The sequence below is a fragment of the Neopsephotus bourkii genome, unplaced genomic scaffold, assembly GCF_033783945.1.
Source record: "Neopsephotus bourkii isolate Nb327-2 ecotype Australia unplaced genomic scaffold, CSIRO-AGI_Nbou_v1 NB_1433, whole genome shotgun sequence".
Taxonomy (NCBI): Eukaryota; Metazoa; Chordata; class Aves; order Psittaciformes; family Psittacidae; genus Neopsephotus; species Neopsephotus bourkii.
In genome coordinates, this window is record NW_026901910.1 from 1,889,347 (window position 1) to 1,916,162 (window position 26,816).

At 40.1% G+C, this 26,816-nt stretch overlaps 2 protein-coding genes across 2 annotated transcripts in view; one reads left to right on the forward strand and one right to left on the reverse strand.

Annotated features, from left to right (window-relative positions):
- Positions 1-26,816, forward strand: part of POU2AF1 (POU class 2 homeobox associating factor 1) — a 63,556-nt gene that overhangs the window by 3,731 nt on the left and 33,009 nt on the right. The gene's annotated exons all lie outside the window — the stretch shown is intronic.
- On the reverse strand, positions 10,091-21,279 carry LOC133220368 (NF-kappa-B inhibitor zeta-like). Its single transcript, XM_061368388.1, has 12 exons — positions 20,632-21,279; positions 18,048-18,169; positions 17,444-17,492; positions 17,117-17,160; positions 16,319-16,977; positions 14,421-14,526; positions 14,077-14,223; positions 13,810-13,870; positions 13,407-13,573; positions 13,218-13,328; positions 11,994-12,103; positions 10,091-11,685 (listed from the first exon to the last, which is right to left on the reverse strand). The coding sequence occupies exons 1-11, from the start codon at positions 20,870-20,872 to the stop codon at positions 12,008-12,010; spliced, it is 1,803 nt and encodes a 600-aa protein (XP_061224372.1). The 5' UTR covers positions 20,873-21,279; the 3' UTR covers positions 10,091-11,685; positions 11,994-12,007.

Genomic DNA, 26,816 nt, shown 5'->3' on the forward strand with positions numbered 1-26,816 from the left:
CATTTCTCTATCGCACCAACTAGCTTGATTTGCCAAATGCGGGTAAGTAACAAACATGCATAAGGAGAGTTTTCCTTTCAGCCACTGAATATTTAATGGTAAGTGAAAGTTAAAACATGCTAATGCAGTGCTGTAAAATATTCATGGAAGTTATTTGAGCCTGTTGTACTCCCCTACAGGTCATATAACAGAAGCTGTACTCTGTCCAATCTAAAGAATTTACATATGAAATATGACTGTTGCAGCACAGATAAGGGTTTATTTATGGCTATAGAAAATTTGCTACTGTACTTTGTAATATCAAGTTTCCAGGGTCCCTACAGCAGCCGTGATCTTTCAAAGTCTGTGAATCTGTGTTTACCAGAAAGGACCATCAGCTAGTATGGCGTGAGCGGGGTTTTATTTTTGGGATAGGCTGCATAGTTTATGATGAGCATAAACAAAAAAACCTGTTAAGCAACTGGTGTCTTTTGGCTGTTTACAACAGAAAATGTGGTTACGCATGGCTCTGTTTCTCAAGAGCTGTGGCAGCTCCTAGAATGCAGTTCAGGGACCTGCTTTTGAGTGCGCTCCGCTTTTTTCCATTCCTCGTGGGGGTTTTAAACGGTGGGAAAACCCGCAAGCACTGGTGACCCTGCTGACAGGAGCGCAGGGCTCCCTTGTTCCACAGCAGGGGGCAGTCGGGCTCCTCCTGCCGCCTGCAGCCAGCAGCCCGCGGTGCGGTGAGCAGCCGGCGAGGGGAGGTAATGCAACATCTTGGATTAATGGACATTGCAAGCACTTCTGAAACCTTCTCCCCCTTAATAAAAGGTGGCTCCCCATGTGTCATGAACGCTGTGTCATATACCTAGCAGAGGCTTCTGTCGTGAAGAGTGTAATAAAATATTCAAGAGCATTTCTGGATGATGCTTCCTGCTGCTCTCCTCGGTTTGTGCCTTCTGTGGCAATAGTAAATGCACAGACATTTCTTAAAGATCATTCACACAACTACTAATTCAAAGAGCTGTATTTGGGCTGGACTTTCTAGGGATACAATAAATGAGTGATTTCCAGATATATTTTGGATTTCAGTCACTGTTCAGCCTGAGAAATATAGGTGAAGAGAGGGTCATTCAGAGAGAGGAGATGTTTATTTCTGGTTTTGCAAAATAGTTGGGACTGTGTCTGAATTGCCAGCGTGTGTGTTGCCAAAAACTATTGCTGTCCCTCTGGCAAATACCTGATTTTACAATGAAGGGTTACTAGGTATGCAGTTCTGTTTTATATGGGTAGTAATGGCTGGAGTCCCCAGCCAAAGGTTGTGCTTTACAGGGGAATGTACAATACAACATTGACTAAAACGGTTGGGTTCTTAAAGCATGATTTATTTAGATATGAATTGCCTGCACTTTAAATTACAGTCCAAAACATTCCCATTCAGTGTCTGCCTAATGCTGGAAGTGCCTAAACTTCCCTCCTTGTTTGAGTTTGCATTCCCCAGGCATAGAGATCTCTGTCTCTGAGCATGCCTGGAATTGCCTCCATTGGAGAAATCCTGTGCATAGGTCTGCCTAAAACAGATTGGAATGCAGGAACTAGCTGTGATTCTGCCTATTCTCCTGTCCCTGCAGGGCTTTGCTTTGGTGCCTAGTCTCAGAGCACACCTAGTAAATTCTGGTAATTGCCAAATTAAGGGCAGCCATTTCTTCTTCTTCTTTGTAGTCTGTCTGCCTCTCTCTTTAAATCACAGATAAAGCCAGAGCCATCTGCCAGCCAGCATCCATGGGGCTGGAACACTCACACAGAAATCAGAAATGTACCTTCAATTCCTTTCTTTCACAGAGAGGTTTCAATCCACATCTCTTACCTCATAAGCTAGTGTGTTGCTGCCAATCAGTATCTGTGAGCAGTGGGTGGAAAGCAAAAGGGAGATAATAGAGGAATGACTGCCTAATCTAGTTGCTCTGTGTGTCTGCTAATGTTGTTGTCTAGGGAAAGAAATGTGTCGTTCATATTCAGCTCCTTCTTTCCAGCAGTGCATCTGTATTTCAGCCAAGCTCTGGAATCCACTGGAAATCTGGAATATTCGTTTGGCGTTTTCTTTTAGTTCTAGGGAAGATGAGGTTGGGCAAGCATCCCATTCCTGGGGCTGATAGAGTTCAGATTTAGGGAATGCAGCTTTCATAGCATTGTGAAAATGATCACAGCAATTCCCTTAGGCATTAGGTTTCATAGGTAAAGAATATGAAAGAAGTTTAGTAGCTTTCCTTCCTATAGGAAGTATTTTATAGTCATGTATTTGACTGATTTGCTACAAGACCAGCATCCCATGGTAGTGGGTCTGGAATAAGGAAACAGATAGTGATATCATTGTCCCTGTTGAATCTTAGGTTAGTGATTTCTCTCTGTCATGAGCAGATGCAAAACTTCCTTTTTCCACAGAACTGATATACAGTGTTGCTCTGTGTGTGTCAAGCTGCCATTTTCCTGGCAGGGATTGGAGTTTAATATCCCCGTAAAACATTCTGCGACTGCAATAAAGACCCAGAATTGGTGCCTGAGTCATTTTCAAAGCCCTGGATGACATGATGACCCTTAGTCATTACCTATCTTAACTCTTCAGTCCAGCAAAAGAACTGAAAAAAAAGGGGAGGCCAAATAAAGGAAACTCCATTTTTTCTATTAATTTTTTAGATAAGATGGAAAAATAAGCCCTATTGGGTAAATAGCCTTTAAAAGCATCACATTGAAGATGGAAATTGGAGGATTCACACATTCTTAAGAGAGCAAAGCAGTCTCTTACTGTACTTTTCTGGTATGGGACTTGTAAAACCATACCTGATGCACATACAGTGAACTTAATCATCAGTGGTTTTGATCTATGAAACCCCAGATTCATTTTTCAAGCTGTATGTTATTGCTACCTTTTTTTCTTCCTGGACATCAGTGTTTGAGAACTATTTAGTATTTTAATTACATGGTATCAGAATAAGGAGGTACTTTAAGAATCATAGTAAGGCAGTCAAGAAAAATTTGGGGCTTATTTCTCTGTGCAGTTGAAGAAAGGTTTCTAAGCAAAGGGAAGGCTGTGGTCACACAGCCGTGGGTGGTGTTTGTTCCTCTGCAAATATTTGACCAACATACTCCAAAGTTACACAGATTATTTCTTTTCCACATAAAGTTTATTCTCCAGATAATGTTTACAGTAGACTGTGACTCTGCTAAAGGAGGCCAGTTACCTTTAGATAATGGTTGCTCTACAATCGTATGGGTTCTTGGAAGAGAAACTTATGCAAATGCTGAAATAGCTTTAAGGAATTCCAGTGAAAGGCTGGGCTGTGACAGTTGGCACACCTAGGTACTGATAGTTTTTGATGGCATTGCCCACAACTAATTCTCAGAGGACTTACTACTCTAAAACCTACAACTTATCTTGAGCCTTTGCACCTTGCTCCAGGGTTAGGACATAATGACAAACTTGCAGTATTCATGTGCTCCCTTTCAGTTTTACAGCTGGCTGAACTGGGAAGTGAGGGTGAGGGGAATTATGTGACCCGAATGTGAGAAAAAGAAGACTTACAACTAGTTCCTGCAGACCTGCTTGAAGAAGTAGGAGTAGTGACATACAACATGTATTTATTTTATTGTGCTTGGGTTTTCTTTGTTTTATGGTTGTCTTGTGTGTGTTTTGTTGGGTGTGTTTTGGGTTTTCTTATTGGGTGAGGTGATTTGTTGGGCTGTTTTTGGTTTGTTTGTCTGCAGTGTGCTTAAGCCCTGCAAAAGAGGAAGGCATCTTTCTCCACATAAAATACAAGCATGTGACAGCACAACCCGGAGCTTTGTTAGGGGTATTTGTCATGTTCAGAAAACAAACACCACCCATAAAATTGAAGTGGTGAAAGTGATCCAATGTGTGTAAGACTCTTGTTTTATTTTCGTTCCTCCTTCCGTGCCTTCTTTGGTATATTTCTCTTTATTCTTCCCTATTTACTGCTCATCTAGTTGGTTCTTTTTGGGTAGTCAAATGAGCAAAAGGCTTGGGGCTCTTGGGACTCAGCTGCAGTGCTGGAAAACAAAAACCCTGAAGACAGGTTATTCTGAGATAATCCTGAAGAACCAGATGAATCATAATTTAAACAAATGAAAGTACAAGCCAAAGAGAGCCCAGACATTTTCGTGTCCCAGGGACAATGCACAGACTGGAAGTTGCTAGGGTGTTTTTTTTGCTTTGACTTTCTATTTTGGCAATAGCAATGTCTTATAACTAGGTAGATTGAAACCTTGGAGGATATAAATTAGCATCTCTGCAGCTGAGCTCTGATTGTGGGAGAGGAGGTAATGTGGGGAGTATAGTGTCACATGGCTTTTGCTTCCTCAGGGAATTAAAATACAAACTTTTATTTCATCTGTGAGGCAAGGAGCTGAGGTTTTGTTTTACAATATTGCCCTTGTTTCAGCTGGATAGAGCTGTAATTTTCTTCCTATACAAATAGACGAGTACTTCATTGGAGATAATGAGCATACGAAATAAAAATCCACTATTGAAATGGTGTCTGTTACATACATAAATGTCATCAAGATGGACTTCAGTAGTGTACATGCTTCGCAAGCATTCCACTTGGCTGTGAACTTGAAAAACTGCTGGTTTCTGCAGAACCTTATCTTTTTTTAATATCAGGAAAGGTATTGCCTTTGTGTGTGAGTAATGATTCCAGTGAAATGAAAAGGTCGTGCTAACTAGGACTCAAAGCATGCACCTGGAAACATTAGAAAATGAAACCAGAAACTGTCCAAGGACGTAAAATCCTCGTAATTTGATTTCTGTTCACTGGTATATCCTAGTATTCTTCTAGCAGGAAGATATTTCTTGATTAATTGAGATGTGATTTCATTATGGCATGAGTGGAGCTGTAAACATACCTTTTATTCCAGCTCTCTAAAGAAAAGGGTCTGAAAGATGCTTAAGAGTCTAGTGAAGAAAAAGAAAGCTGAAGTTTTAAGGGGCTGTACTTTGTGGACTCTAGAATACTTTGCTAAGTGTCAGGGTTTGTGAGGATGGAAATATTTTTTGGCCTTTGTGTATACCTTTGAAGGCAGGTTCTTGTGTGTTTTGTGCCGCTAGCGAACAATTAACTGTGAATACCTTTCTAGAAGTAATTGTGAAGCATTCAAAAACTGGTTACTCATCAGCAGCAAAGGGATCCAGAGGGGTTTACTTAAAACCAAACCAAACCAAGGCAATCTTAATATTTGAAATCTGCCACTAGATTTCTGCTGTATTAATTCCTGCTGCATCCTTTCCTTTACATTTGATGTGAGTATTTATTCTGGGTTACACAGCAACCCTCTGGTTACTCAGTGTTATGGTTTGTACATATATTTATCACACGGCACACATTTCAGTATTTGTGTTTGGAGATGTTGTTATATCTCAAGAAATGAGACTTCTGTAAACTTATTTGGCTAGTGCTGATAGGTAGAGATAACAAATAGAGATAATCAAGAGCTGGGACCTACCCAGGCTGGCTTCTCATGGGTGTAGCAGTGAAGTATGTCTAAGCATGGAGTAGAGCAGTGTCTGGAGCCTTCCTGATATCAACTGCTTAACACCTTTTTGGGTTTTTATACCTGAAAGTGAGGTTTTTATCCACTGGAGCCTAAACTCTTGCTGCTAATCTAAGTGAACCCCAAAACTGTGTGACTCAATTAAAGGTGAAGTGGCTTCAAAGAAGGTGCCAATTAAAAAAGTGTAACATGGAAACCCAGGGAAGAAGGAATGAGCATCGTTTCCTGGGGATTGCAAGAAGCTCACCAAGAACCCCCTTCCCCTCAATGTCTTTCTTCAGGAAAAACAGTTCCTGGTAACCTCAGTTTAAAATCCTTTCTCCTCTTAGAAACCACATGGAATGGGAGATGGAGGAAAAAAATAGTCAGGAAAATGATGGTGTGGTACTTCAGGCACAGGTGCTATGTGACCGTCTCTTCATGGGCTTAAGTAACTAGGGCAAATAGGGGTGCTCGGAACTCCAGCCCACTTAGACTGTCTCAGGAGAGAAGGGAATTCTTTAGGGCTGATCCTGCAATCTCCAGATACTCAGGAGCATAGCATGCTTATCCTCAGGACAAGTGAAACTTCTGGGTAAACAGACTGATGAAGCATGCAGCAGCATTGAACTGCAGGTGCTAGCTTTTGTTCATACATGGCTGGGACAACTGGGGTCATAATGATTGCTACAGCTTGATAGATCTCCTGTCCAGATTGAGTGGAAGCCAGTATAGTTTCCTCTTTCCTTGCCCCCCTCCCCGTGATCCCTTTTCAAAGTGCTCGTGACACACAGTTTTTCAGTGAGTGGGACTCCTTTCTCTAAATTTAATTTCATCTGTCCTGTTCAGCACAGCTGCAGAAACATGTCTTGTTTTAAATTAAACCATTTGGTTTCCAAGTTTCTCTAGCCACAAAGAAAGTAGGAAAAATAAAACTTGATGGGTGAGACTGTTCTAAAAGAATCTGAATCAGCCAAGAGCTCAGCCTCTCCCTCTTGTTTGGCTCAGAAACTTGGCTCCTCCAGCTCTACTTGCAAGTCAGCCTGCTTGCCATCACATGGAGAGAGATGTGGAGTTATGGGAAACAGGATGCAGAGTGGGGTGCAGGAAATGTCAATGTGTTTTCTTGAATGGCAGCTGTTGATCTATATCCTCAGATGGGCTGTGGAGAGAGTCTGGTGTCCAGCATCCCACTGACTCTTGGTCCATCTTCTAAAACATTTAATTATTTTTGTTTTGTGCTATAAGGATTTTTTATTTTTTAAATGTAATTAATGTTCTTCTATGTGTTTTACTTACAATTATGGCATTGTTCTCTGTTTAAGTGAGCAAACAGTTCATACGCTTCTCAGCTAAGTTTTCTTGGATCTGGGAGATGATGGCTTGTTTAAGCAAAATCCAGCAGCCTTAGGCAGTCTTTGATGCAAGAATTGTGGATATGCAACAAAGCATGATTTCAAGAACACATTTTAGGGGATAAGAACAAACCAGGAGGTGGATTTTCTGCTGTGCTCAGACTTGGTTGGTATCAAGCTGAGGGGACAGGGTCAGAAAGCTGCTGGATTCCTGCCGATTTTCATATGCTTATGCCAAAAAGGATTTTGGTCCTGTTGTTCCATTTGGCACAAGCAGTAACAAAGAATAATGCTGGAGCATTTCTGCCATCATTAGCTACTGAAAGCAGCTCTCAGAGGAGCTGTTTGCTTAAGACACCTTCCATAGTTAATGGTCTGTAACAGGTTTTCTCGCTGCTCGCAGACTTTTGTGCTGCTGAATATCTGGGCCAGAACCCCTCTGCTCTGATTCCTGTGTTATTTCTGTTCTTTCAGTTTGTATAACACCTAAAAGAGCTTCTGTGTGTTTGCCATGCAGGTTCTTGCTTATCCATAACATGTCTTCCGTAATCTTCTCATCTCTTACAGTGCCATTTGTCACCCCTACAATTTATTCTGTGTACATTTCATAGATACAGATGAGCTGCTTGGTCGCAAGGCTTGTGCTTTTTTTTTGTCACAGTGTTTTATAGTAGCCTATCCTAAGTAATTGTGTTACCAATACCTTCTGAAAGCTACTGGAAATACATCTGTGTGCACCAGAAAAGATGTCCAGTAGAGCTCTGTGACTTAGCATTGCAGGCCTTTTTTCTCAGGATTGCTCTACTTGTTGACTGTGTGGTAGCAGCATCCAAGCATCTGTGCTTGTGTTTCCTTCTGAAGCCTTAAGATGTTGATTTTGCAGGAGAAAGATCTAATATTCAGCTGAAGTCCTAGTGAACTTCAGCTTTTAGGGCTCTGGTTCAGGTACTTCTTTTCACTCAATTCTTAGTGAGGAAAACCTAGGAAACTGGCGTGAATACCACAGGATTCGGTACATCCATTTGAAGTCCACAATTGCTCGGTCTTTCACTTTATGTATAGGGTCTGTGGCCTTGTGACTGTCACTGGTAACAAATATGTGCAGCGTCCATCAGAGTCCTGCCAGGAAAATAAAGCCTTCATCTTTGTCAGGGCCTTCTTCAAGCCATTTCAAATCTGCAACAGGTTTCTCATGAGTTTCCTCTTCCCTGATCAAGAGCATCCCTCAGAACTGCTGGAAGTGCTGAATCTGATCTAACTGTTTATTCTTATCTTTCTTATTCTTTGTTGAATTGTTATTAATTCAGTGGCAATGCTTTCACACTGCTTTTAAAAATGATTATGCATGCCAATACTCATGTATCTTCAAAGGAGCAGGGAACCTGAAGTAACCACATAAACCAGTGAATGGCACTCGTAATATGGGGCGAGAAGCGAGGTGAAGAAGAAAAGCAGCTTCTTTAAGTATAGCTTATGCCACAGTTCAAAGGCATGACTATAGCTTGTGGGGAGCACATGTGATCTGATTTAGAATGAATTAGCTGTAGGAGTTATACCACAATTACTAGCCTGGCCACCATAACTGGTGCTCAAGTGTCAGAAGCACAGCATATGGGTCCCAGGCATGTCACAGTCTAGATGTGCACCCTGAACCTTATGCTGCTGTGGTTACTGATTTAAAAAAGGGCCCAGGGCTGGGTAGTTTTGAGCCAGGTTGATAAATGTAAATGCAGCTTAGAAGACATCTGCTCTCTGCTGTGTGCTGGACAGATTTGCTCCTGGGAATGCTCCTGCTGTGCTCTGCTGCATGTGCAGTGTGGTAACTCTTTTCCCTCTGCTGTAAGTACGCTGGTAGAGCCTGTGTGACACAGGACATGTCTTGAGGTCAAGAAGTCTTTCCTAAGTTCAGTGACCTGAAATCTTTTTGTCATCAGGACCATGGAAGCCAGTTTCTGTAATTAATGGGAAAGAGGATTTCATGGGAGCAAAAGGGTATTTCCAGAACAATAGGCTGATGTTCATGTGTACATATTCAAAACTTCAGTTTAAGGACAGCTGTGGGTGAAGCTATGGAGTTAATTCTGTAACATCTTCTGCTAAGATCCCGTTAGCACTGTTAGCTGAGGAGTGTTGAGCTGGGACTGTCTAGAGATCTGCGGGCAGACTTGCACAGTGTGTGTGGGACTGAAGGAAGTAAAGCTAATGCTTCAGTAAATGCTATAGATTTCTTTGAGACGGTCCTGAATTAGTAACAGGCCCAGGTTAAGGAGCTGCTTTGCCAGAGAAGGTATTCCTTTCATGATGGTAAGTGAAGCAACAGCCTTTCATCTGAACCATCAAGACCACTAGGCCTATCTAGTGCTGTACATAAAGGTCAGAGCTAATTTCAGTGCTGGCCTTGAAAACAAGGAGGGGTTTTTATCTTTTATTGAAGAATTCATCTTTTTCCCCAGCTTTCTGTAGTAAAGCTGGTGCTTCTACACAGGCACCTCTGGATTCCTAAAGACAAAGCAACGACAAAATACCCTTTCTACTTGTCAGCTTTTACAGCCTGCTTAATTTGCACTTTTTCATGATAGTTGTTTCTGTTGTGAGTGTAGCATGGCTACTACTAGTACATAAAAATCAATACGTTTCATACTGCATGAAATAATACATTTATTGACAGGAAGGAACAATGAAACAATGTAAAGCATACCTACTAATGTCAACGCGATAAATGTATAACTGTTGTAGAACATACTTTACAAGGTAGTTCAGCTTTGAGTATATTGAATAAATGATGCACACTAATAGCTGAAGATTCCTGTTCTTTTACCTGAATGATTTCCATGTGACTAAAAGAAATTGATTAATAATTCATTCTTATATGATAGTTTTCTACACTTTGAGATATCCTGTAAGCAAATTCATTTCTTCACTAAGAATGTTTATTGATACACTTCTCTATTTGTTCACCATACTGCTTCGTTCTTGGTTCTGTAATTGATGCGGAATTTCTTGGTCAGTTTTCATTGTAAATAAGGAGTCTTTAATTTCAGTGGGTGTGTGATCTGATCCTTAAACCGCGTGAATGGAAGCTGAGTAACCTGGAAGATTGTCATTAATTCTCTTCAAAAGCATAAAAAGTTCTGTAAGCACAGATGTGAGTTCAAATGCAAACATGAAGGAAGAATGAGTGAGGAAGTTGGGGGGAGAGCAGAAAAAAATCATTACAGAAGAAGAAAAAGGTTTTATTTCCAAGTAAAACCTGGGACAAAAAGTGAAGAAAAGAAAAATTTACATAATTAAAACATGGAGGCAACTATGGAAGGAGGTGGTTGAATATTCTGTAGTGTTTGTAATTGAACATGTGAATAACAATTTAGTATTTATTTTATGAAATACCTCAGAAGTTTTTAAGTATCATGTCTCATTCTGACCAGAGAAAATACTAGAGAGGAGAGTGGTATTTAGGTGTTCAGGGCAGAAGAATCATAGGATATGACCCAAATCCCATTGGAATTAAGTAAAACACTGTCATTTTTCAGTAAAAGTTAATTTCTGTTGTGCAACATAGCTCGTGGAGCTTAACACTTAAGGATACCCAATAACAGGAAAGTAACCTTTTTTACAAGAAGAAAATGCAAAGGGTTCATTAAAAAAAATATTCCCCAAACATGCTGAGTACTCAATACTGGATCCTGCATTGGCTACACATGAAAAATCTCCCATTTGCTTCAACAGAAGGTACACATGTGAGCTGATTGCTGGATCAGTGACTTTGTAGGTTATGTAAATGTAGATTGCTCCATATGTAGCAAACAGGGAAGTTTCATAGAAACCAGCTAATTCACAATCAGAAGTTAAAATGAAATGATACTAAGTCTGGGAAGAATTATTTTGACAATTATTACCTAATTTATAGGAATTCTACTGAATACTTGGCTATCTGGCAGCATGGAATAATTTTAGCTCCTTGTTATCCTTTTAACTTGCAATATTGCTTAGTATAAACAATGGCCTTTTAAACTGTTGTTATATACTTAAATTTTATACAAGTATATTAATTTTCTTAGATCACCCAGAGTGAAAGGAATTGATTCAAAACACTTTCTGTCCCAGACTTCACTTACAATCTATTATTGGTGGCAAATTCTGATTGCATAAATAAAGAGCTTGATTTTTGTTGAGAGAACATGCTCAGTTACATCGTGTATGTTTTATTTTGGAGGGATTTTTTTTTTTCCCAATAGGATTGCCTGAAAGCATAACAGCTTCAGCCTTGGACAGATTGAGCTGGTCTGCAGGAAGTATTAAAGCTAGCCCATCAGATTCTGTGTTCCCATAGCTCATGTTTAGAATTACATAGTGCCTGTGATTTCCAGCGCATCTGAACATTGAGTGTGGACTGTAAAGAATTATCTTACACTGGTACTTTTAAGACTAGGATCAATCCATCCAAGTTGATTGGGTTTTTTTGAGCTAGGCACCTGCATTAACAATTTGTTAGAGCTTCAGAATGTAAAACACCTGGAACTCGAACTTCAGAAGAGAAGTGCAAGTGATCAGCTTTGTGAGAAAATTACAACCTATTCATTTACTGGAGCATCTAACACTGAATGCCTAATACTGTTGAAACCTGGCTCGAGGGTTTTCCCCATTTACTGGTTTATTCTTTAATTCTCGGCACTAAAGAGATATATACAACAGACAATTCAAGCTATAATACATTTGAAGAATTTTGATGTCTGTTCTGTTTGTACTTCAGCAACAGTTGGAGCACACGGACCATGAGGTGCAGATAATGAACTTTAGCAGCATTTCCCTGGAAGGCAATAAACCAACAAATATTCAGCTCAATCTATATGCTAAGTGTTTCTTTAATGCCACGTATTTATTGCCCTATTTTCTACTTGGTTTTGGATGAGTAAGGAGTTTTGCAAGCAAAAGAGATTCTGACAAGAACGCTGGAGTTAATCTGAAGTGTATTATAAATCACTGGGCATCTTTCCCATCAGTTCCATATGATTGTTATATAGCAATTCAGGGAAAGTGGTGGAACTAGCTACTGTATTACAATGGTTGAGTTGCAAAGATGCTAACTAGATAAATCAATTTCCTACCATGAAATACCTTTAAGAATGATGTCAGAGGTCCAAAGATGGTATGGAAAAGAGCTCAGAGAAGTTATCTGTTGATGAGGGACTAGGCATTCTTCTTGGAGCATCCAGCAAGCTGTAACTCTATACAGATAAGGAAACCAGAATAGTAAACTTCCAGCATTAACAGTGATGTAGGCTTTGTGTCAAGAACTTGTACTGGTTTTGATGTGTGAAGCCTAGAGTCTTCCCCTTATCATAAATAAGATTGGAGAGTGTGGCACCTTAACAGTCCAGTCAGTAATGAGCTGGATTGAAATGGTTTATACTATGTTTTATCTCCTATAGAGCATAACTGTAAAAAAGGTAAGTTCCTAAATGACTTGAAATGTAGCTTTAAGTTTGTATTGCTAATTGAAATCTTATTATACTATTGGTGTCTGTATATGTACACTGACGGGAACTCTTATCTGACAGAATGAAAAAGACCCTAGAAAACGTAGAAGAGCTGCAGCTTTTAAGCACTGCATTTTTGCTTAATCTTGGACAAGAATACCAGAATCTATGTTAGATAGTACATTGTTTCTGTAGAGCAAAATTTCACCCTTGAAACTTAGTCCTCTGTTAAGCACTTGAAGCTTCTGCTTTTCAGTGTTGGTGTTTTGCTTCCTCCACCAAAACTTTAGCAAGAAATGCTGATACTCATTGGATAATCTGGTTAACTTTTGGCCCTGTAATGCAGGTTTTGGGTAGTTTTGGTGTTGAATGTGCGTGCCGAGGGACAGAGAAAATGAGCTCTTTCTCTTTTAAGAAGCTGCTGAAGGTAATTGAATATAGTGGCAATACTTGGGCCTGTAGCATTCCTTTATTAACATGAGAAGAATTTCCCTGGTGTTGCTTCAGAGAGACCTCTATCTGGCTTGGTGTGTTGTAAAATGTTGAAATGAAGGCATTGTTGCTAGGAGGAGTTTGGACTGGGGACAAGTGTGAGCAGTATGCTGGGAGCACTTGCATGCAACTAGATTGCTTTAAATAATAGCAAATATAGCGGTCCCTAGAGGGGAGATGGGACCAAGTGTAGCAAGAGCTCATGCAGTGCTTTTTCCCCAGGAATTCCCAGGGGATTTCCTGACCTATGCAAGATAAAGCAAAGTTGGAAGCATCATCTAATGTGTTTATAAGATGGTACAGCTTACATTACTGCATTTAGTTTCTTTGGTACAAATGCTAGAGCCTGTGTAAAAGTAGCTATAGTTACCTTTTGAAGAATGTTCTGCCCATTAGGTTTATGACTCTGAAGCAAGCACATAAGTTCTGTATTCTCCTCAATTTTTAAATAGGAAGTGGTAATTTGACATGAATTTAGTACCTGCAAAGGACAGCAAAACCCATGATTGCTAAAGAAAAAAGAAAAGGCCACAGCAAGCAGCCTGCTGCTGGTCCTCACCTGTAACTCAGGCTTTCCTCCCATTTGTAATAAGCAGTTAATTCCTTCCAGAATTTGATCTTTGCGTAGTCTGATAAACCTTCCCATGTCAGTATTGGTATGAGTCTTTTGAGATTCGGTTACTAAGGCAGTGTGGGCAAGAGCAGCACAGTGCAGCGGTGTTAAACCTGAACAGAACAGACCACAGAGAAGTCAAAACATCCAGTGCTTGAGCACCTCACCAGAGTAAACTATTCCACACTGGGTTAATCATAAGAGAGTGCTCTATTCAAAGTGACTGACTGTTCTCCTAGACCTTTCAGTCTTAAACATGAAATTGAACATTCTTTGGCCCAGATAAAATCTGTAGTCTGAGACTTGGAGTCTACGCAAACCATCTATGCAGTTAAGCTTTTCCTCTTACCGTAATGGTCAGTCAGATTCACTTCCACACACACCCCGTTGTTTTTGCAATTTTTCAAAACCTGAAACAAAGAAGATTGAGGTAAGTGCTCATCTTTGACATGCCAGAATACCCCCTCCTCCAACTCCATCTTACTTTAACCACATCAGCCCAAAGCTAATTTTCAGGCACAGAAAACCCTCAGATATTTTTAAAACAAGAACATGCATTTGTTGTCTTTGCTCTGGCTTTTCACATGTATTTGTACAACATAAATGATCAGCTTACCTCTAAAACTCTCAGATATCCGTTCTCTGCACACAGATGGAGTGGAGTTTTCCCTAAGCTGTCCTGTTCGTTGACATTAGCTCCTAGGGATATCAGGTCACCCACCATCAGATGTTGGTTTTTTTCTGCAGCAAGATGTAATGCGGTCTAAGAAGAGAAGAATGGGAGAAAATCATTGTTAATGGCAAAAATTTGCAGAGCACTTTCTCCCTGTTCCTATTTTCCTGTCTTTGCAAGGACAGTAGACACACCCTGTCCAAAAGGATGCTTGATGCTTGACTGGGGTCTGAAAGATATTTGTATGTGATAGAAAATGCCGCTGTCTTGGCAAGTTAGCATCCTACCCGTTTCTCTGCATCCTTCTCGTTGATCTTATTTAGAGCTGCAAATCTCTGTGCAAGTGCGTAAGTCAGAGCTCTTTTACCCTGAGCAACAGCCTTGTGCAGCAGCCTGGAATAGAACAGAGTTTTAAACAATTAGGAGACAAAGCAGTGGTTAAAATACTTAAAAATAAGAGTGAGAATATATTTTAAGGCATGAAATGTTAAGGTATGCAAATGCCAATATCTTGGGATATTTGTTTAATTTGTTTAGTCTCTATGTAAATAACAGAGGTGCTGATTTTATCTGTCAGGTTTTCTTGGTCTTCCCTTCTTTACTATTATGCCATTCTCTCCTCTCCAGGAGTGACTCTATTATTTGTTTTTGCTATCGACCTCTATTTCCTCCTCCTTTTTTTAAAGCATCCTTTAGTACAGGGAGAAGAGTGTAAGATACTGAAAAATCAGGAGAAGGGAGGAGGGCAGCTCAGTGTCTTCTATGTATTCAGATTCCCCAAACTACTCAAAATATTACAAGTGTTTCTCCTGAATTTAATCCTGAAAAAGATTAATTTCTCCCCTTCCTTGTAAATTTGAGCATGTCTTCTTTTCCTCCTGGAAGAAAAGATAATGCAGGCATTGATTCTATTTATTTCTCCCTTGTCTTGTAGCATATCCTTGGATAAGTTTGAATAACTCTGATGCTTATTGCTGTTTGCTATTTTTTTGGTGGGGAAGGACGAAAGGGCTAAAAGAGAGGGGATGCCACATCACTAATACTGTTCACTATCCAGTAGAAATTAAATTAGCTTATTTGGTATGTTGTCCTGCCTTTGTATGTTCTTTTGAGCATGTAATCTGATGTTTAAATATTTCATGAAGATAAGTGGGCTGCTGGAAATTCTATGTGAATAATTACATAAACATGGTAATAGTAATGTCTGAACTTCTTAATTGTGGTTAAATTTGTTCATGTGTGAGAATTTTTTTTTCTGTATTGCTTAAAAATATGCAGGAAATATGGCAGTGAGTGGCTTATTGTAACTTTATTACATTACTGATGAAAAGTGAAGTCTCTAATCCTACTATTGCACTGAAAATAATTATTAAACATGGTACTTCATGGAAGAGGACAATGCGGTGTTTAGCTTCCCTAGGCCTGTTGTAAATACATTAAATTGGGAAAACAGGATTGTCTATGGGAACAGGAATTAATCTTTTTCCCACCAAGACTAGGACAGTTTGTCATGCTTTCTGTCAATGTGATTTGGTACCAGCTTCCCCAAACTAGCTGAACTGCATGGAACCTAATAAAAAATTTTAAGTGTGTGTGTATATATATATATATATATATATTATTTTTTTTTTTTTACAGACAGCTATTTTCTCTATAAGCCATCCTAAGGAAAATGGAATCAGTAAAACCATTGCTTTCATTTCATTTCTAGCAAAACAGCCACTCCTAGTTCTTTGGAAGTCTATGCTCTAGACTACCAGCATATGTATGTTTTGGTGTAATCCTCCCACCCACTTTTATTACCAACTAATAACACAAGTAATTATCCTGAGAGTGTCTGCATCATGGAAAAGATCTCTTTTGCATATCTTTCTATTTTTTTCAGTAGCAGTTACTTGTTTTGCTTGCTTTTAATTTTCTTGGGAACACCTACATATAGAACTCAGCCTTTAATATTGTTAGCACTTTGAATTTGTCCTGATATCAGCTGTAGTTTGGCAATACTACTGTGAATATGGAATCTTTCTATTCTTACTATCTGCCTACAACCAAGTGTACTGAGGCAAGTCTGGGCTTCCTATTGAGCAAGGAAGCCTTTGCTACAGTTGTGCCCAAAACTAGCAGTTGAAGCCTCAGGACAAGAGGTGCCCCAGGAAATAGGAATCACAACAGAAAAATTGGAGACCTGTTGCCATTTTCATCAGGTGCAAGGAGTTTGTCTGCTGGGATATTTCTCAGTAAACTTTCTTCCCTGTGTAGCTGGAACTGGAAGAAGGAGATGGCAGAGAGGTCCTGCTGTGTGGAAGAAATTGGGGTTGACTTTGAATATCCTTCAGTGTCTGGAGAGCTTGAGTGAGCTTCCAGAAGCATCTCTGAACAGCCTCTTGATGGGTTTGAGTGTGGAGATGTGTTCTGTGAAGAATGCCTCAGGAAATCTCTCTGGGTACTTGTGCATGCATCCTGTATCCACCAGTTACTCTCTTTCTCACTTGTCCTTGAGGATAATTCAGGTGAATTGGACTCTTGCATGTTTTTCAGATCATGGGGCAAAGAAGTCTCTACCTCTCCTCTCAATACTGAGTTGAAATCTTTAAAACAGCAATATGAACGCAACATGGTTAAGCTGTGGCGTCTTTCCTGCAGGCCACCAACTGCCTGTTTGCTTCCTCCAGTTTCCCACCGGGAGGCTTGCAAATCCATGGAGAAGCCCTGCCAAAAGCCATCTGGCACAGAATGCAGAGACTCCTCCTTCAACTGGCTTTTGTTCAAGTCTTCCTGCAGTACCTCCACCAGGATATCGAGGTCCTCTAAGCCTTTTAGCGTTTGCTCAACGTTCTGCTTGCTCTGAAACAGCAACAAAAATGGGGAGGGCAGAAGATAGGGGAGGGAAATCAGACATGAAGTGTCCTGTTCTCACTCAGTGATATAATACAAAATGCGCCTGAGGAGGCTGGCAGCACAGAGTTGAAGGTGTTATGCATACCTGTCTAAGCTGTTTCTCTGTATAAGGGTGAACTCTTCTCTTTTCTGTTGGAAAGAAATGAAGAAATAAGCTATTTTTGAGTTGGGGGGATTGTGTGTGTGGAACCACATGCAAAAAAATATTAGGATCAGAAATTTTGCCCCAGGTAACAGATAGATAACACATACATGGTGTTGCACAGCTTGCCTGCTTCTGTAATTTAAGGGGAGCTGGGAACCAGCATGGGACACTGACCACATAAAAGAAGTGGTCTGGCTCTTTTGGTACCTAACAGTGATGATGCTACTAGAAAAGGAGGTTCTGTTACCAAGAGAGCAGTTTCCTAACCTCTTTTTCCTGAGGATCCTTTGGTTACCATCTTCATTAACGAGGCTTCCTGAGGAGACAAAAACACTAAGCTCAATCTGAGATGCTTGAACGTAAGAGAAGATAAAACAGTGGCAAATGTTGTAGCACAAAGTGAATTCTGTCCTGTGCCATGTACACTGGACATCAGAGACTGCAGGTGAATAAATCTCCATGAGTGGGTATAAAGCCTTATAAAGATCTTTACAACAGACCAGGTATTTGGGAATCTACCAGCTTCTTAGGCTGTTTTTGTAGGTTGTTCAGAAATTTGGGTCGCTATAGCAAAATTGTAATTGTTTCTTAGCCAATCTTTGGCTTGATTGCATGGTTTATAGTATTCAGGGCATGAAGACGTTCTTGCTGTTACTGTCTTAGAAATGTTCCTAGCATAGATCTTCGTCATGTTTAAAATTTCATATATTCTCCACCTCCATCAAAGCCATTAATATGGTGGATGGAAGAAGAAGAGGCTGCAGGTGTAACCTCTTCAGAACACTGACAGAGTAGTTGAGTGTGTGATTTGAATGTACCAGGATCCCAGACCTCTGGGAGCAACCTTTCTAAACTCAAGGAGAGTCCTCACCTTGCTGTGAGCTGGGTCCAGGCCTTTGGAAAGACGTATTTTTCTCAGTAATTCCCGTACTGGCATCTTTACTCTCACACCCATGTAGCGCTTCTGAGGGGGATCAGATCTAAGTCCAGAGTCTGGAAAAGTCGTAACACAATGCTTAAAGTAACATAAATCTCTGAGCTACTGTAGGAAAGTGGGAGGATGATGTCACCCTGAGAGAAGGCCTGTGATTCTGATGTTCATCATCAATTGTGGGAAATTTCCACATCACCTTCCACATTCCTTAGCTCTGGCCTACTTCCTACTCAACAATTACTTTATTGCATTGTGTCCCATGCTACAACAGACTGTGGAACTTCACAAAGGAAATTATTTTCTTAAGAGACAAAACAAACCCCAAAGCTGGCTGTGGGATCTTCAATCTGAGGGCATAAGCAGAGAGCTGAGTTAACCTGCAAATTAACCACATGAAGACTACTGTCAAACTGTAGTGTGCAGAAACAGCTCCAGTTCTTTAATTTTGAGTGAAAGAAGAGGAGAGACTGTACCAAGTGTAAATGTGGCACTGGAGCTGGAAAGAGGACAATAGGGTAAGAGTAGCAGTGCAGAAGGAAATCCTGATGAATGCTTGGGAAGAAGAAGTTCAAGAAGTCAGATATTTCTGGTTTAAAGCTTTCAGTGGTGCAGAAATAAAGATACTACCTTGAGACTTGGCTTAGGGCAGGTTTTTTTAGTGCCCTTCAGCTCAGGGTGCCATAGTGACTTAGAGGCCATGATTACTTTTGGGGACTATGTCAACACTATATTTAGATTACTGCCCCTCTTAGTCATGTTCTGATTTTCATTTGTTCTGTCTTTGCAATTTTCTACTGTCCTGTGGTTTGATATATTGACTTCAATGGAACAATAAAGAACAGAGTTGTTTCAGAATTGAGATAGTGATGCTATGTCCAGAGTCTTTCTCTAGTGGTCCTTGATGTATTTGGAAGTCAATATGGTGTGATCCAAAGGGAAGCAATGATTTTCTGCAGTGAAATGAAATAGTTATTTGAGAATATATGCAGTTGTCCAAACAAGCTTGTCTTTGTCAAAACAAGCTACTCTGTAATTGTTTGTGTTAGGTCTTCTTGCATCTTGTACTTGAATCCCTAAACTTGAAAGTCTTGCCCAGATTAGGAGCTTAAATGTGTTGCTTTTGAAATACCTTTTATGTAACTGTGTCCCACCCTACTCCCTCCTTCCAGAATTATCTTCTTCATGTAGAATGCATTCAGTAACAGCTGTTGTCATTATAGACTGGTATCTTTATTGCATTAGCTTAGGGTCTTCTCAACTAGTTAACACATAGAATACACCACACAGAAAGTCACTGTTACAATAAGTCTGAGTGCTGGGAGTTGGAGTGTGAGCTACTGAGGATTAAATAGTATTTACTGAGAATAAATAAGGATTTACCCAGCAGCAGTGCTTGCTGGAGCAGAGAGAAGCTTCTCTTCCTACTGCAGCTCATGAGGAATAGAAACATCACTTGTGATTTAAACACTTATGATTAACCCACACAGCAGCCTAAAATGAAAAAGGTGTATGAAGCTTTGGTGAGCAGTCAGCATAAAGTAAAACATGAGGTGCCTGTGCCAATATTCCTCCTTGACCAAAATATGTGTCTGTGCTCTGTACTCCAGCAGCTGCTAAGTCCTGTGGGGAAGAACTGTAGGAGCTCAACAGATGGAAACAGTGCACTTCCCCAAACTTGGGATGTCTCCGAGTAGGCAATATTGGCATGGAAACCAGTCACACAAGATGTAGTTTCTGATTGTGTGATACTGTTTCTCTTCCCTGCTCCAGGCATGAGAGACTGACACCCTTTCAGAAGGAGGGTGTTGAATCTCAAGTAGCAAATAGTGCGTTTTGAGTATATATTTAATTGCCATTTTGTGCTAAGATTTCTGGCATTTCTCTATGTTTAACCTATCACTGAATAATTAAAACTTTGGAACCTCAAAAAACACATACTTTATTTCTCCGGCTGCTCTAGAAATGGGAATAATTCTTTTTTTTTAGACTGGTGTTTAATGATGAAATTCTGTGGAGTATTTCAAAGGCCTCTCTGAAAAGCTTTATACAAAATCCCAAAATACCACTAATATATTATTATCTTTCAGGATACTTTACAGTAAAAATACTATTAGGTAGGTCAGATTAAGTGCCAAATGTAACCTTGAAATTGAAGAATTCAGCAAAGGCAACGATTCCCCAAATACACTTTCATATGACTTTATAATGTTAATAACTAAAAAGGTCATGTCTATTACCTTGCTGTTAGAGTCAGACCAAACTTGTAGTTCAAGGAGCATCCTTTACAAAACAGAATAATTTCTGACTTCAGCAGCAGACCATAACAAAATAAAACCAAGACACGAGTAGAAGTGTGCTGTGTATCTTTGATATTATTGCCACAGAGCTTAGTACATGCTACTGTTAGTACAGCTCTCTGCTATCATAAAAGGAGCTGCAAGTCAGTGTGTTTTACCTCTTTGCAAAAACAGCATAATAGTGTTGCATAAAATAGAAAAGGTGAACAAAGATTTGATCTTACCAGTGGGAGCAGACATCTCTTGAGGTTTACATGAAGGAGGAGGGTAGATCTTGGGACTCGCAACATTAAATTCAGTTAATCCAGAGTCTGGCAATGATGGGCTTTGTTGAAAATAGCTTTTGGGACTGGCTGTTTCTCCAGGCAGTGGAGATCCCTGGCCTGGACTATAGCCAGAGATTTCATTTTCACTGATGTTTTGATTGACCAGTAATTCAGGACTCATGCAGACTGTTTGCAGCATCACCACTGTGTGTGTCGAAAATGATGAAAAAGAAGAGGGGAGGAAAAAAAGCTTATTCAGTTGTTTAAAAAAACCAAAGCAAAATCAGTCCAGTTTTGCATTGAGAACGTGGTAATTGTATTTAATTCTTCAGTGTAATGAGCAGCTACGAGCTGAGTTCAGCTTCCTTCTCTTTTCAGCAGCAAGTTACAGCAGTTGCAAAAAGAAAGCCAGCCTTGGAATCCCAGCAGTCACTGGAAACAGCTTTTGAGAGTTTCTTGGCTGCAATTCTCACTTGTGCTCTTTATACTCAGCTATGTCTTGAGGGACGTCAGCCTGGGAAGGCCCCACCCTCTTTCCTAACAATTAGCAGCAGCTGATGAAGAAATGACTTTTCCCAAGAAGAGATTGAGTACAAGCTGAAAAGTGGTTTTGCTTAGGTACGACGCAGAAAAAGTGAACTCTGGCTCATTTACTTAAAGTGGCTTGAGTAGGGAAAAACAGCTTCTGACTCAGAGTAGTTGACAGGATTGTGCAAACAAGTAACCGATCCTGAAGGAAATGCTTTGTGAATTCTTTTCTCAGGAAAGAGCCAAGGCTGTGAACAAGGACCTATTGCTCACAGCCTTCATGAAGCAAAAATAAATATTCATCCTTAAACATGAGATTTTAGCTAAAGAAGGACAGCTCTTACAATCAGCACAGCTTTGAGTCTGTGGAGAGAGAGAGGAGTGCTGTGTGCTCCATTAAGGACAACATCGTTTGTTTGGGGGTTTGTTTTGTTTTAGCAAGGAAGGGTTCTTGAATGTTGTGACAGGTGCAGCTACCAAAACTCAGTAGGATTAAATAACCATCTATTTGGATGGATACTCTTCTTACAGGAAGTCTGTTTCCTTGTCACAAGGGGACTTCAGGGCCATCATTCTCATGTCCCTGGGAAATAGATTTAATTGTAGAATACGACTTGTGGGCTATGACATTTTGACTCCATCAGCAGATATTTCTCTCGAGGACCTAGTCTGGAGAACGATTACAATTCTTATTAAATGCAGCAGCTTCCTTAGCTGTGTCTTGGAAAGCATTCCAGCTTTACTCCCAAGCAGAATCATCTTATTATAGCAGTTTAAGCAGAAAGCAGTCAGACTTTCTGGAGCAAAATAAAAGATTAATGTTACATATATGTTTTAGTTTAAACTGGGTAATGACTCCTCTCTACAGACCTGCACAATGCTCCATCTTTTCTGTACTGAGAGTAGTAATTCCAGTCTCAGGGATGTTGAAAGAATTATTTAGGTATTGATCAAAGCCAGGAGATTTGATGCTTGTGTAGAATCAGGAACCAATCTACATGCAGTAGCACTGCGAAGGCTATTACTTGGATCCCTGCCCATAGATCTTGCTATCTAGTAATGTTACTGTTTGGATCTGAAAAACATGAATGCACAGGGGAGAGGCAAGGTTAACTCATCCACGTATTTGCATGGCTGTCCGTGATTTCAACTAACAAGGACGACACAGCTCTCTATTATTGCTGTGAAATCCACAGGGCTCTGTAGGTCCTGTTCAGGAACAAAGGATGTGTAGTGAGCCAGTATTCCAGTTTCTTCCTTAGTGGATTGTAAGAAGCTCGCTTAAGGGATTTGTTACAGGATATTTCAGAAGTTAAAAGGTTATTTACCTTTCTGACATTGAGACAGCCACAAAGAATGTCTATTTTTAACTAAGGACACATTCTGCTCTGGTAAATGTTTCCCTTTTGTTTCACCCACATTGCCTTTTACATTGTATGAGTCTAGGACAATCTGGAGGTAGGATCTAGTTCCTTAGTGACGTGAAACACTATTATTCTGTAAATGGTATTGCTCAAATCAGTAGCCTCCATTAAGGAACTACTCAACACTTGTATAGGTGGGAGAATTTGGCCTACTGCAAACAGGAAATTACTGTGGTGAATCATTGCATATATTGGGCAGTAAATCACACAGGAGATTTATCATCTTTCTATTCTTTTCCATACTCCAACCCATATGCTGAATAGTTCTTATTGCTTGTTTACAGTAGGCTATTACATTCACAGTGAAAGCAGAATTACCTTGGTTTTATGGTACAGAAAGGACTAAAATACATCCCTGTCGCTATGAGAAGAGAAGCAGGTTTCTAAAACTAGCAGCAAAAACCTTGGAAAGTGAGCACTACAAGAAACAGTCTCCAAGGTTTTGTATTTGTGTAACTGGGAATCTTGTGGTTCTCCTGCTTCCAACTTCAGTAGGTACCCAATATTTTAAATGAATACTCTGTTACTCTAATTTCAATTAGTTAGTTCTTATCAGCCTTATTTTATATATACGTATATGCATACAAATATTACTGGAGGTGGATAAAGGTCTTCAGTGACAGTCTTCTGGGGAAAGGGATGAAGTCAAAACAGAGGCTTGGACATAAACAGAGCTGTCTGAGCCGTTAGAAGAGACTGGTTTGTACTTCCCATCTTCTGTTCATGCTTCCCTGTAGGAAAAATTGCATGCCAGATCTTTGGTTTTGTTTTCTTTTTCTCTTTTAATTTATTTCCTTTTTAGGTGTACTGGTTATTTACTGGTATACTGTGTTAGGTGTTCTGATTACGGATGTAACATTTACAGCAAAAATGGCCAAAACCATCTGGAAGTTACTAGTGGATAATTGTTTCTAGAGCAATTCCTTTCTGACTGCTTAGTGATGGGCAGCTCTGCAAATCTCTCCATGTAAACTTTCAGGTTATGCTGCCAGTGGGTAGAACTCCTTTTATATCTTTGAATGTAGGATGAATGCTCTCTAGCTTCCTTCATCCCTTGTTGCTACATGTTTCTTTAGTGCACACACCCATTTTAACGGCATTTGTTGGGTTAGGTGTTTGTCTGTCTTTCCCTTTAGATGCTGTTGGTTTGCCAACTGTTAACTCACCTAACTATGAAACCCTGTGTGGCAAAGGTTTCCTTTGTTAACATTTTATTTCACATATGTAGGGATCAGGAGACAGTGGGATTAATGTGTACTATTGTACAAGCCAAACAAGGCTTTCTCCAGCACATGCTTTCAATGTCTGATTAGAATACAAATAAAATATCAACCACATGCATGTAGTTCTTTTCAAAGGTAACCATTGCACTGTGTAAAATGGTCTTGAACTAAATGGTTGACTAGTAATCTAGAAGGCACTTACTGAATAATGAAGCTGCATAAAATACAGTACTAGTGCAGAATATGAATGGATTTTTCCTTCTTCTGGGCATCTCTTCTGGCAAGCAGTGCTCTATTGCAGAGGTTCCATTTGCGTGCCCTCAGTGGAAAGCTTAAATGCTGTGCTCTAGATGTGCATACTTCTAACTGCTGGCATCCATGCTGCTGGTGAAATGGGGTTGTGACATTACATTTGACTTTTTGGCACATTGAGTTTCTCTCACGTTTTCATAGTGTACAGGAATACCTAATTAGCTCTGCTGAGACAGGGCATTGGGTAACTGCACCTGGGATGTCTGCTGACAGTGGTGTGTATATGCTGCTTCAGAAAGAAACAAACTATGACAGATGTCTGTGCTGAGCAAGTGAACCTGAGCAGCTCTTAGTCATTTCCATGACTCTGAAGTATGAGTTCTACTCAGCTCTTGTTGCAGTAGCTGTGGAGCAAGACAGAATTAATTCTTCTTCCCAACTGCAGTCATTCAGATCTCCTTATTGTGTCTGGTAACTGCTGTCTTGCTTTCTTATGGCTTTGAAATCTCTAGATTTGTTAGCTGAAAGGTGATGTATATTCACTTAGTGGTGATTATTTTCTTTCAGTAACCTTTCATGCTCTGCTTTACTTTTAGATGACATAAATTAGAGCATAGGATGTGGACAAAGTCAATTGTCATATGTTATGCCTTCAAAATGCATTCCACCTTTCCTTAGGGACGCTATATGATGCCATCTTGTGTACGTTTTCCCTCACAATGATCATCTTTCCTGAGAAGGCAGGGTATCAAAGAGATTCTTGTTTATTTGCTCACTTCTGACAGAGCTTTGTACAGGCAGCTGTGTTTCTCCACTGACTTCACACCGTATTTGAGGTCTGAAGGCATCAGGGCTTGTGAAATAATCTGAAGTCTGCAGAGCAGTCCTCACTGTAGAAAATGAAGCTATGTAGTGAAGGCAGGAGAGGAAGAGTGGGTTGCAGCTGTAACAAGGTGCAATTGCCAATATCATTGTCACTTTTTGCATGATTTTTATTGTAAAGTTCCAAGAATTATGTGCCACTGACTCATCTTTAATGATGCCCCATGGCTACTTCTAAATGTTTTCCTTGGATTCAGAACTCCCTAGCGATGACAGAGACGGCATGCTCAGGCTGCTTTTACCTACCTGCAATACTTTTTATTCCACTGTGATGAAATTTCTCTTGTGTCAGACTGGCGGTTTTACTCAATCCCCCACAGATATCACTAAGAAATTTTCCAGACTGTCTGCACCTCTTCAGATGGTGACAAGTAAAGGCGGTCCTCCTTGTGACATTAATTCCTAATGCTGTTGTATGTAGTAATCAGAGTCCGCTAATTATCAGGGGCATTCATTTATCTTCTAAGTTGTCTGGTCAGGTTTTGAGGAATTATAGGTTATCAAGGGTGAAGAGACTTTTTTCAATGCTTTAGGGCATCTGCAGGTGTGATTTGGTTTGTTCTCAGCACAGCTCTGAGAAATACCAGTCTTAAACATATGTAATAGTACGTTTGGATTTTGGTGTATTTTTGGAAAACATAATTAAGGAGACGAACTAATTCTGAGCTACTATAAAGTGGTTTGCTGGTGTTCCTAATCTTTTCTGTGCTGTTAACCTAAAACTGGCACATCTGGTTTATTCTATGAAGCAACAGTGACCTCCCATGGGCACAGGTGAGCTGCCAGTGCTGTGTGTTTCTGTTTCATTGATTTGACAAATCCATTATGGAATTGATCATCCAATCCCAAATAATAAGCAAGATTTCTCAACTTTCCAAATAACTGCCCAGATTAAAGGCAGAAGTTTACATTTAGGGGCCTAATCTGCATACAAAGACAAAAGGAGAAAAAATCCTGTTATTGGGACAGTTGTGGTGGGTTGTTCTTCGGGTGCTTCTCACTTTGTAATTTCAGTAAGAAAGGGTTTTGTTCAGACAGACCTTGGAAAGATGTTGCAAGAAGAAATTTCCTGATGTTTCCTCTGTAGTTTAGAGAGCACCAGTGTTAAGTGATTTATCAGTATGGCTCAGCACTTTGTTTCTTGTCAAATGCTGAAAATCTATTGTATTCAATTTTTCATCATCCTTTTAATTTGCGACAATTAAAAACCAAAACCGAGTCAAGAAAAATCGAGAGAGCAACAGAAAATGTTGGCCCTGGTATCCCAAGATCTGTCGCTGGATGGTGCTGTGAATCAGATCGCGGGAAGCCTTCACTAGCAAACAAATCACATCAGCTGCAAAAAGAGAGCAGCATAAAGGGGAATATATAGAGAAAACTCGTGTTGAAACAAATCAGATTTACCGGTACTTCCCTGTGCTTCCCAGTGTTGGTTTAAAATGTCCATCAGTGAGGAATGTGGCAGAAATGCCATTATTATTACTTTTTTCTCCCTGCAAAATTGGTGACTTAAAACTATGTCAAAAGAGCCCAGATGAAAGCTCAGGTGAAATTAATCTCAAAGGATTCAGAGAAGGTAGCATTTAAATGTGGGTATTGTAGAACGCAAGGGACTGTGTAGCACAGGCTGTGTTATGTGACCTATGGCTTGATTCATGTGCTTAGATATCTTGTTATTTTATGTTAAGTTGCATGTCCCACAGCCCCTTGAAGAGTGCACTTGTTCTGTGAGTGCTGGGTCACACTGGCAGCTCCCCACAGATGACTTGGGTACCCCAAAGCATTTCAGCAAGCAGAGAAGATGCACATAAGGCAGCTGACTCTCCCTCTGAAG

Coding starts and splice junctions, on each gene's coding strand:
- LOC133220368 (XM_061368388.1), bottom strand. CDS start 20,872: ATGCTGCAAACAGTCTGCATGAGTCCTGAATTACTGGTCAATCAAAAC. Junction 14,527..16,318: donor CCTGATGAAAATGGCAACAG/GTCTCCAATTTT, acceptor GTTCTATTCCAG/GCTGCTGCACAAGGCTGTTG. Junction 14,224..14,420: donor AGAAGGATGCAGAGAAACGG/GTAGGATGCTAA, acceptor TTCTCTTCTTAG/ACCGCATTACATCTTGCTGC.